The sequence below is a fragment of the Pteropus medius genome, unplaced genomic scaffold (assembly GCF_902729225.1).
Source record: "Pteropus medius unplaced genomic scaffold, Ma_sr-lr_union100, whole genome shotgun sequence".
NCBI lineage: Eukaryota > Metazoa > Chordata > Mammalia > Chiroptera > Pteropodidae > Pteropus > Pteropus medius.
In genome coordinates this window covers 21,114,892-21,126,921 of record NW_024342473.1, presented here as the reverse complement: position 1 = coordinate 21,126,921, position 12,030 = coordinate 21,114,892, and the positions used below count along the sequence as shown (strand labels likewise).

General features: G+C 35.2%; 1 protein-coding gene across 1 annotated transcript in view; it reads left to right on the top strand.

Moving 5' to 3' along the window:
* Nucleotides 1-12,030, top strand: part of LOC120604618 (protein unc-13 homolog C) — a 348,907-nt gene that overhangs the window by 197,623 nt on the left and 139,254 nt on the right. The window contains exon 15 of the mRNA XM_039865545.1: nt 326-411. Within this exon, the coding sequence (XP_039721479.1) occupies nt 326-411 (86 nt within the window). The remainder of the gene's footprint in view (nt 1-325; nt 412-12,030) is intronic.

The following is a 12,030-nucleotide window of genomic DNA, read 5'->3' as shown; positions in this document are numbered from 1 at the left end:
ATGGAGCGTATGATAAAACAGAACGAGCTCTTTAGACACAAGCAAATTCTAAGACATCCATCGGAGCTGCAGGCACCATTACGTTGACACTGATGTAAATGGAGTCTATTTTCCTGAAACTCAATAATTGCTTTATCATCACACTCTGGTGTATAGTTTTTTTTCTTACCTGGGAAAGTTCATAAAGGGAAATCACATAAATAAAAGTATTTATGAACTGTATAATAATTACTGTGGTATATATGTAAAGTGAGGTTTTTTTTGTTTTTTGTTTTTTTTTTAGGCCTATTCTTTTTGATACACTAATATATGTGTTTGGTTTTAGGTTTCCTCAAGAACTGAACATGGGAAAAATAAGTGCTGAAATTATGTGGACTCTTTTTGCTCAGGATATGAAATATGCACTAGACGGTAATTACAAATATCTGTTCTTATTAGAATACACGTTTTCATTAAATCATGATTTTATGCTCTTGGTTTTAAATGTAAGGAATTGATGCATTAAAATATTGTTTCATAGGTAGTTCTATTATTAATTTTTTGAGAAACCTCCATACTGTTTTCCATAGTGGCTGCACCAATTTACAATACCACCACAGTATACAAGGGTTCACTTTTCTCCACATCCTCGCCAACACTTGTTGATTTATTGATGATAGCCATTCTGACAGGTGTGAGGTGATATCTCATGGTGGTTTTAATTTGAATTTCCCAGATGATTAGTGATATTGAGCATCTTTCCATATGTCTATTGGCTATATGTCTGTATGTCCTCTTTTAAGAAATTTCTATTCAGGTCCTCTGCCCATGTTTTTAATCAGGCTTTGTTTTTTTGGTGTTAAGTTGTATGAGTTTCTTATATATTTCAGATATGAACCCCTTATCAGATGTATCATCACCAGAAAACAGAAGAACGTTGATTGTTGTGAACGATTTAGTTAGTTCTAAAACTTATTTCCACATTGTAGGAATACAAATTTCTCACAGCATGTAAAAGCTATGAGGAGTGCATAAAATGCTCTAAAATTTAGACCATTTTTAATCAAGTGGTTTAAACTGCAGGATCATAGTGAGTATTTCAGTTGTAGGATAATGCTCAGATGCAGGACTACTTTACGGCAGTTCACTTACTAAAGCAGACCATATTAAGAGAGTAAATGAATAGTATTAGTCCAGATGTTTGTCTGCATGGACTTAGAAATGGTATCTATAGCTAGGCAGGTTAAAATCTGGCTATAGCTTGCATAAGAACAATGGCAAGTCTCTTCACTTTTAATTAATCTAAGTCGTATAATGTAAAGCTAGAGAAATACAGCTTTCAACTTAAAAGTTTTATAAGTATTCTTTGAGCTCTCACATTATGTTTAGAGTTGGAGATAAAACCATAAACCAGCGTAGGGTTCCTTTCTTCCAGAAACTTACTATCTAGTGGAAAATTGTCTTTGTACTTATTAAACAAAAATATATTATTCCACTAGATGCTAAATGCCCGTGACTGCACTCAGTGCAGTGGATAGAACAGTGAAGAAGATAGCCATGGCCCCTGGCCTCAACAAGATTATGAGGAATAGCTACATGTACGTAGACAATTGCAATAGGGGATGGTCGAAGCTGATGATGATGGAGTGTCTGGAGGAGAAGCACCTAAGTCAGACTTGGGACAGGGGCACAAGGCAGACATTCTAGAGGAGCTTCCTCTGAGAAAGTGTTATCTTGACAAAAACCTGAAGTGTAAGTAGAAGTTAGTTTGGGAAAGAGATAAGCATGGAGTGTCTCTGTTTTGTAGTAGTAGAGGACATAGCGTTAGCAATTAGAGTGAGAGCAAGGTGAATTTGAGAATAGAGAACTCAGCAGGCCCCATGAGCAAGAAGTAGCAAGGAATGAGGCTGGAGAAATTGGAAGGGACCAGTATGCAGGGCCTTGTGGCCCACGGTGAGGAATGTGACTCTATGCTAAGAGAAAATAGGGACCTTAAAGAGATTTCGTCAGGGGCACATCTTTTCAGAATGGCAACTTAGAAAAAGCATTTTGACTGCAGTATGGAAAATAGATTAATAGAGTAAGGCTAATTCAGAGTTCATGCTCATTGTGGCAATGTTTTTTCATGTTGCTAAAATGTAAGCTTACTGCTAGGGGACACAGAAGGAACATAAAGTTCTCCTTATTTGAAAAAAAAAAAAGATACACAATGGATTAAAATACCTGCTTTCCTGGTAAAGTCTGGATCTACCACCCCACAAATAGGTTTATCTAATCCTTAAGGTTACACTAGAACTGCTCAGAGGTGCAAACTCCTTGTTTTGCAATAAAGTGTTCCTTCTCCATTGTATTAATCAGTACTGTTTTTCTACCTCTCACTAAACACATCCTTTTATATCACTGTGCTCCAACTTTCTCTTTAGAATCCAGCAAGTCTCTTAAGTCAGACAGAAACTACCAGTCCACTAGGCCAATAACTTTCTTCAGATAGCATTTACTCCACTAGTCCTATTACCTACAGTCCTCTGCCCTCCTTGAATATCTATCAGGCATCTAAGACTTTATAGGATCAATATAGAATTCTGAATCTCCCCTGTCAAAACCCACTTCCCTTCTGTTCTCTATTGCAGTTATTAGCATCACCATTCATGCAATTACTTACATCAAACATGTAGGGTTATCATGGTTTCCTTTATTTTCCTCAGCACACTAAGTTTATTCTAGCCTTTGAGCTTTTCACTGGGTGGTCTCCTGCCTGGACTTCTCTTTCCACCAGTCTTCACCAGCCATGTGAAGTGTCACTTCTTCATGATCTAAAGTTACCCCCAGGAATAACCTTATTTTAATCGTCTGCATAGTAACCAATTATTGTCTTTATTTGTTTGTGCATTTATGCTTGTTCAATTGAATATTTTTTACCTGTCTTCCTCATCACAATGAAAAATTTTGTCTATGATTTTTACCAACATATCTATATTGCCTAGAATGATGCCTAGAAAATAGAAGTTACTCAATAACTATTTGTCGAATTAAGATTTTACCAGATAATTCTAATTCAGTGGAGTAGTGAGCAGGACAGTGGTGGAGACTTCTGTTTTCATCTTATTTTGCTTTATGATGTTGGGAAGCGTCCAAGAGGTCAACACCTTTGTGTTTTGTAGTCCTCACCTGTAATTGAAAGGTTCACGTTGGCTCAGAGGGCTGGGCAATGATAGGGAGGCTCCTGTCCACACGTCAGAGGAACTTGATTATTTGGAACCATTCTGAGGTGACACTGCTTGCCAAGGCACATTTTATTTGAGCAGAGCGTATAGCTTTGCCTACATAATAACATTTGTGCTTGCATTGGTTATTTTATGTTACCTTTACTTTTAAAAATAAGTATTAATTTGAGAGGCGTAAGTGTAATATTTATAAGAAATGTAATGCACAAAAATTTAATAATTGTTTGAAACAACAATGAAATTAGGAGTACGAGTAAAGCATCTATACTACAAGTAAAGATACTTATTGATTATAGGTTAATTTGTTCAATAACAGTACCCAAAATGCTGAGATTGTATCATCAAAAATCAATGGTAATTAATAATTTTGTGATTACATTAGCTTTTTGGAAACAAGACTCTCCTCCTTAACAAGAATTTTTTTTTATTGACTTTTTTAAAGAGCGGCATTGAGATTTAATTCACATACCATACAATTCACCTATGTAAAGTGTATAATTCAACAGTTGTTACATTTGCACATTCATACACATTTTCAGAAAGGCATGATGGATACAGTAACAGGTAACTTGGATTGCCGTTCATAGTTTATGTATCTCCTTCCAAAGATGAGAGGGCTTCTGAGTGCAAGCATTGTATTTGTCATCTTCGTATTTATTGAACCTTGATAGAAACTCACTATGTGCTTGTTTATTTGAATCAAATTGCAAATGTGACAACCCTATACGGAGAACCTTGGAGCCAAGGTCAGAATACTTATCATGTTCGAACTAAACATTTGCAGTATTGCAACTTGGGAGGCGGCAAGAGATCTGAGTCTGGGAAATCTGATTTCAGAAGTCTTTGTCACTTATGAGCTGCACAGCCTTAGGCAATTAATGCATAACCTCTCTAAACTTTAGCTTTCTTTTCTATGAAAAGGTGCTAAGAGTTCCCAGGTTGGTGTGAGGATCATATACCTTAAATGTACTTTGCAAACTCTGAAGCACTCTGCTAATGCAAGGGGTCCATTGCTATTAGATAAGAGAAGAATGTTCTGACAAAGTTTTAAAACAGTCTCCTTTAGGGGTCATATAAGGTTTAAATTTCTAGGAGAATGTTGACAAATACATGTGAATCTGTTCACTCTCTCTTCCTCCCTCTCTTTCAACATTTCAGTCTAATTGGTGGCTTCAATAAACATAGTATACCCTTTTTTAAATGCGGCATGAATAATAATTAGAGAAAATGAAGACTAAGAGCACCTCACAGAATAGAGGGCATATATTTAACATTCCTCTAGTAGGCTCTTTTGCACATTGATAGTTTTGTCTTATGGAATGTGGTTAAAATGACTTGACTGTGGAGTAGTGCTTCAGGTTGTTGACCTAGAAAGACTGTTGTTATTATAATTTGGGCTACGTAGTTCATTTTGTGATTAAAGTAGCTGAGTCCAACTTGTGAAAAGTCTCTGATGAACTCAGGTCAAAAAGAGCCAGTTAGAATTCAGACTTGCAGATATTTGATGCAGCTCTTTGCTTTACTTCATGAACTCATCAGCAGCTACAAAAGAAATAATCTAACTTAAAAAAATAAAACAACTTTTCCCCAACTTTACTCAATCTATAAGAAACAACCAATTTTGTTTATACATTTGACATGAATCAATTTATAAACTTGATAAACAGTAATTAATTTGATCACTATGGTGATAACTTATAGAATGAAACCAGAATAAATTATTTTACAGATTAAAAAAAATGTGCACTGTGCAAAAAAGGGACTGTAGGAATAAAAAAGGCTCAGATGAAATGTTTCATTTTATAGTGAAATAGAGTTTGTTTTGCAGAATTTTTTCTGAAGAATTTATTCCAAAGAATTTTAAAGTCTTTACCCAGCTAGGTACAAACATGGGCTTTGCAGTAATTTAGACATAGGTTTGAGTCCAGGCTCTGTTGTTTTCCATTTACTTTTTAGCTATAATTTTGAACAATTTATTAAACTCACTAAGCGTCAGTTTTCATATGGGCAAATGAGAGACAAAAATGCCTACCTTATAAAGTTATTTTAAGGAGAAAGAATGAGACAGGCAGATATAGGGCAGAATGGAATAGTTTCCTAGCATGTAATAAATACTTAACAAATACTAGCCATTAGGACAATCTTAAGGATTATCATTTAGTAAAAAAGAAGTTGGAGACAATTTATAATACCACCAAAACGTTTAAGTGTCTGTAAGTAATCGAAATATTTAATTGGTAATTCCAGTCGACCAGGTGTTGAATTTGTCATCTTAGTGTCCATAGAACTTTGTTGCCTGGCAATTCTTAAATCAGCACAGTCCTGTTCAGGGTACTGATTATGTGACATGTGTGTGTATTCAAAGACTTTATTAAGGGCAAACTTTGCTTGGCCCCAAGGTTGCAGCAGCCAGATGATGGATTGAGTCCACGAGGATTCAGGTGGTTTCTAATTAATAATTCTGTAGAAGAGTGCTTGGGGTTTTTTAAAACACTGGCTTTTAAATTTGGGTTTTAAGTCATATATTGAAATTGCATCCATATTTAGGAGTAAGTGGAATTGGAGAGGGATGTCTAGGCCCTTGCCAAATTCTCAGATAAATCTTTGAATAGATAAACAATTAAAAGTCAGTGAAAATAAATTAGTTAAAAATGATCGCTTTACTTGATTAACTTAGGCAGAGATTAAATTAGTTATAATATGCAAAACACAGTCATCTACACCTGGCATTAGTAAGGTCTCCTCAATCAGTGCTTCTCAAACTTCAGTGTGCGCACTAGTCACCTGGCAGTCTTGTTAGAATGCAGATTGTGCTTGAGTGAACGTGCGTGTGTGATGGGAGGTGATTCTATTCATTTCTAACAAAATCTGAGATGATGTCCAAGTGGCTGACTGGTTGATGTACCACATACTGAATAGCAGCAAGGTTTTAACACTTTTGTTAAAGTAAGGTATTAGTTTTAACTTTCTTTTTATTACCAATCCGTTGTTATCTGCTGCTTAGTTCTCATATTGGACCTCCCCAATAGGTGAAGATTCTCAGACCGCCTTTGTAACTTTTCATCGCCTCCTTATCCTAATAAGTATAATTGTTGCCATTAACTCTGCCCTCGCAGGTTTCATGTACTATCTTCTCTTGACTTATGAATTTGAATGTTTCATATTAAACACCCTCAGAAAGTTTATTATTTTCCTCACATTTATCTTTAGGGCTTTCTCTCAAAGAAGCATGATCTCTTTCTATTTCCCTTCACCCAGAAACAGGTCTCTGGCCACCCTGTATATTTTAGAGCATTGCCCTTGACGTAGCCACAAAGACAACGAGAATACAAAAGCATGGTCACATCTCTCCTGATCTTGCTCACTGTCTTGACTATGATTTGTTGCCCCATCAATTTCTTTAGCCAGCTTAGAGTATTCTCATACTTAACATCTTGCTGGTCCACCTCATATGTGGTCTACCTCAAACTATTATTTCACACTTGTCAACTTTGTGGTCTATTTTGTCAGCAAATTTCTGTGGATTTTCAAGTCTACCTTCACAAATTACTAGTTGTCAATTTATCTTGATTCTCATTTTTTGGTAGAAAAGATTAGCTTCTGACTAATTTCCACAGTGAATAAAACCTCCCTGGAAACTGATTTTGTTCCTCTCCTATTTCCTGCTTTCAATCTTCTTTAACTTTATTAGAATAACAGAGATTAAAATTATGCTTCTATAAACTGCAAAGACTGGATGGAGCAGAGATTGATAACATTTTATAAAAGATCTCTCTGGCCTCCTTTTCTTACAGCAGTGATTCTCAGCTTGTTTGTTGTTTTTCCTCTGTTTCTGCAGACCTCAGAGGTACAGAAACTTCCTTAAGTAACAAGGATCTTGGTGTTCCTTAACCAAGGAACAAAGGCATTTGACTTTCTCTCATCTTGTTGAGAATTATCAATTTCAATTTTATCTAGAAACAGACAGCTGTTGAATGACCAAAAGAAATAACACAATTCTTATGTATGAAAATATTAGCTTTTAATGGATAATGTTTTATATCTGAAAATTCTGTTCTGTGTTTCATATGACTAATAATCAAGTCAACTTCCTGTTCTGAAAGTTATTTCCTAAGATTTAGGTACTTGGGCAGTGACTACTAGAAAACCACAGAGATAGTTAAACACTACTTTAGGACATTTCCACATTCTTGATATTATAAAATGGCATCATAATCAATCCAATGACCTGGGCTAAAAGTTGGGAAGTCATAGTTGACTTCTTTCTCTCCTCAGCATCCAATTAGCAAATCTGTATTATAAGCTCAATATCTGAAACTCTCTCAATAGTTTTATTTTCTATGCTTCTTACAATTGTCTTTACTCAGACACATCATCTCTGCTTCCACCTTCAATAATATGGTTCTTCCTTTGTAGATGCCTCCCTGACCACTGGATAGAGTCCTAATTACTCAGCATAGCCTGGAAGAGTACCCTACTCTCCTTATGTACCTGATTTTTAGCCCTCTTGCTTAATAGTTTCCTCATATACATCAGTATGCTCTAGATACATACAACTATTTAAGATTTCCCTGAAATCCTTATATAAGTTTTTGCCTCAGGACATAGTACATTATGCCCCACCCAAGGATGCTTTTCCTTGTTGCCATTCCTAGCAAAGACTCATGTATTCTTAAAAGTGCAATTCAAATGTTACTTCTGTTAAGTTTTTTTCTGTGATTCTCAGAAATAAGTACTTCTTCCCTATTCTCCCATACTTCCTATTATAAAATTTATCCTGTGTCAAACTTCACAAATCCATCACTCACCATACCTTAAGCTCTTATTCATCTTTATATGACTCTCCCTATCCCTACTCTCTTTCCTTTTTCTGATGCTTAATAGAAAATGGTATAAACTAATGAATGCCTGCATGAATATAAGCCTATGTCTACAAATATGCAAAAGCACAGATATATGTTCCATTCCCAAACTCTAATTTCTAGTTACAATTCAACAGAATCACATAAACCCAAATGCAATCACTCATACAAAGGATAAAAATTTTCTAACTATGTAATCCCAACAGTTATTTTCACTACTTATTGTGGTTGTGGAAGTTCTAGAAAGTATTTACTAATAATCATAGATGTGGGGAAAAACCCTAAATACCTCTCATTTACCCACAGAGACTGTGTGTACACATATGTGTATGTGTGTGTGTTACTCATACATTTCTGTAACAGAAGATGGTAGGTTTCCAATGAAGTGCAAGCTATGCTTCCTTGGAAAATTATAAAATATCTCTTACTGTCCTACGTCATTTATCAGTCTCCACCTTTTTTTTCTGTAACATCTCACTAATTTATATTAACATATCTTCACAAAGAATTCCAAGTCTAGATCCATGGACAACACATAAAAACAAAACTAAAAGCAGTGGTTACTAATTTTCAGTGTGTATTACTGCATAAAAACAGTTCAATTCATGTAAATTTTCAGTGGCAGTTCACATGAATGAACCCATAAACCGAAATATGATTTCTGGATTAATATATCAATTTAGTTGAGACTGAGAACTCATGTGTTATATTTGTCCACACACCCCCAAAATAAAGGCAAGATGAAATATATTTACTGGTGCTTCTTAAGATTTCCTGATTCACTAGGCCACTGGTCCTCAAAGCTTGGTTCCCAGACAAGCGGTATCAGCATCACCTGGGAAGATGTTAGAAATGCAGATCGTTGGGGTGTGCCACCCCAAAACTGTTGGTTCATATTGGGGCCTAGCAATCTGTTTCATTAGTATGACATCTAGGTGATTCTGGTGCATGCTAAAGTTCAAGAACTACTAATCTAGAGAATATATAATCAGCATAGTGCCTTCTTCCATTGTTGTTCAGAACACACAATGATTTTTTAAGACATTTAAGTGTGTCAGAAATGTGTCCCTTATAAGTTAAAATGGAGGAGCTGTTATGGATGCATTAACCATGTAAGAACAAACCAGGAAAGGAATAAAATCATGGAAGAAATACAAGTTAGTTAAAGGAGCAAATTAATTGTGACTATCAAACTTTTTAAAAATTATAAGAGGAGAAGTGAAGAAGAATTAAAATAATTTTTTAAAAAGGGAGAAGAGAATTAAAAAATAATTCTCAAGGAAATGAAGGGAGGAAAGGATTAGACTGGGCCAAGTTCATTAGCAAAAGCTCTAATGGGAGAAAAATTACATGGAAGATGCTGATGACTCAGCCAAGCAGGCATACAACTCTTCAAGTAAGAAAAGTCTGTGGGTTACTCAGTAACATAGAAGAAAATGAGCCTCCATTACAAAAGGATGGAAAAATTGCTTTAAAAAAAAAATTCCAATTCGAAAGAAAAATAGAAACACATACTGCATTTATGTCGTCATTTTTCATTTTTTGCCTTGGAGTCAAATTCAAACAAAAGCATATAAATTTCCTCTAATGTTTACATCTTTCTTTATCTTTATTATTTTGAATAGAACAAAATTCAGCACATTTTGAAACAGTTAATGCTTTTCCATACCCTACTGCTACAAAAGCCAAAAATTGTAGAAGGTAGTAAATTACTAGCTTTACCTTTTTTTTTTTTAATTGATCTTATCAGTGTGACTTTAACTGAAGATTTCGTTAAAACTGCTTGACAATATTTTCCATATTCAACTGTTCAGAATGTTTCATATATATATTTACAGAGTAGAAGTTTTTATTGATTTTAAGTAGAATGGAAAGTCTTACTGGTGACACATTCTTTGCGGGAAGGGACAGTGTTGACCACGTTCAGTTTTTAACACAAGCCTGGCATGTGAAGTTGCTCAATAAATAATAGTTGAATGAACATCCAAGGTACACTACACAGTGTGTATATGAATGCACAGGTAGTTTAAACACATAATTCAGAATGATTTTTATCTAGATGTGAGACAGGGGTCACATTGTTAAAATTATATTTTCCAGTACATTCCATATTAAAGTACATTATTCATCAGCTTAATTGTCCATATTGATTTTTGGACACAGTGTAGTAAAGCTTCAGTTCATCAGATGCCTTTCCTCAGATAAGCTTTTGTGATTTAATGCTTAGCTAAAAGCTTTAGAATATATAACAATCTACTTTACATTAGTAAGCATAGCACACAAAACATATGGTGAAACTCCACATTTATGAGATAGAGCCAAATTTTAGCCATCAAACTGATTTCACAGGCTGATTAATAAAAATCAGCTGCCAAGCTATATAATCTGAAGTCTAAAAACATTCTATTAAATTCCCCATGGCATTTAAAGGGAAAATAGAGATCAGTGAGTGTACATCTTGAAAACCAGGGCAAGATCTTTGTAGACAGATGTGTTTCGTTCCATCTTCCTTTGCTTATTCTGCCTTTTCCTCTTTACTTCCTAACAGTCCATGCCCCTTTATCATCCTCTTGAATCCCTGATACGCTCAGGACTTTTCAGCAGATTGAAAACACTAAGGTGTTTGGGACATCTTGGTTAATCCTTTCCAAAAGATCTAAAGCCAAAATAAGGATGAAAAAGCATTAAAATAAAAAATCGGAGGGGTGGGGTTGGCAAGTAAATCCTGCTTACACTGGTGAGCTGGAAGTGGCCATGTGGGCACAAACATAAAAGGAAATAAAATGGAAACTAAAATGAAGCTTATTACCCACTGCTTTTCACCTTGTGAACCTGTTATTTCTCAGACATTTAGGGGATTCTTGCCTCCTTTCATCTTTACTCTGAAGAAAAGCATCTATGTTAATTTGAATGACCTAAATTGGAAGCAAGGATCCCCCTTCACATTTACAGTAAATGGATTTCACCGTTTCCTCCTCTCTGGCAGTTCCCTCCCTCAGCCCCCAAAATTAAGCCGAAACTACTTGTTTTGTATTTCTGGAGTAGACAGGGTAAGTTGTGTGTGTGATTAATCTAGAACATGCTGACTAAAATATTTGGCTTCTAAATAACAAGAAAGAAAAATAGGCATTCACGAGCGTTTGTAACACTATTAATCATCTTAACCTTTAATCATCTACTAAATAGTCTCATCATCTATTTCTGTAAAATATAATTAAAATATGTTGACCTGAGTAATATGTTGTGTTCCTTTGATAATTATGAGGGTCTATCAGAGTAGGATGTAATTAACTGGTCAGCCAATTTTCTTTGGGTCCTCAGATCGCCAACTGCAGGGCAAAAACAGACCTAAGCTAATTTACACTACTAATGTGGTCTCACTAGTGGTATAAGCAAATCCACTTGTCAGATACACTGCATGTGTGTTCTAAAATTAAGTTCAGTGGCTTTTAATGCTGTTTTCCCACAGTGATGAACTTTAGCAAAATCTCAGGTAGATGGAAATGATTTTCTTAGAAATGCAGTGGCCTGGTTAATTAGAATTGAGAGATGGAGCATTACCTAGTTAGATATTTTAAATTGTTGCATGGCCAGTATATAAGTGGCATATAAAAGTCTTCACGGTCATTTTCTCCTTGCCCAAACTCAGGCTCTAACAAAATATTCTGGTTGTATCTCACATAATTGTGTTGTTTATTTGGTTTTGAAATAAGGAAAATCAATGAACATCGGCATTTCAAAGGTTTAGATAGGCAACATGGCCATTGTGCGCCTAAGAAATGCTGAGCTTTCTCCTGTTTTATGTTTTTATTTTTTTAAGATTGTATTAGAGTTTAAATTCTTTGTTGACTTAATTCAGGGTCCCTGTTGTTATGAGCATAGCTGGGCTCTAACAGCTCAATAGTACTATGACATTTTTTTCCTTCTGGATGTGAAGCCTCTGGAAAATACAAGACAGGATACTG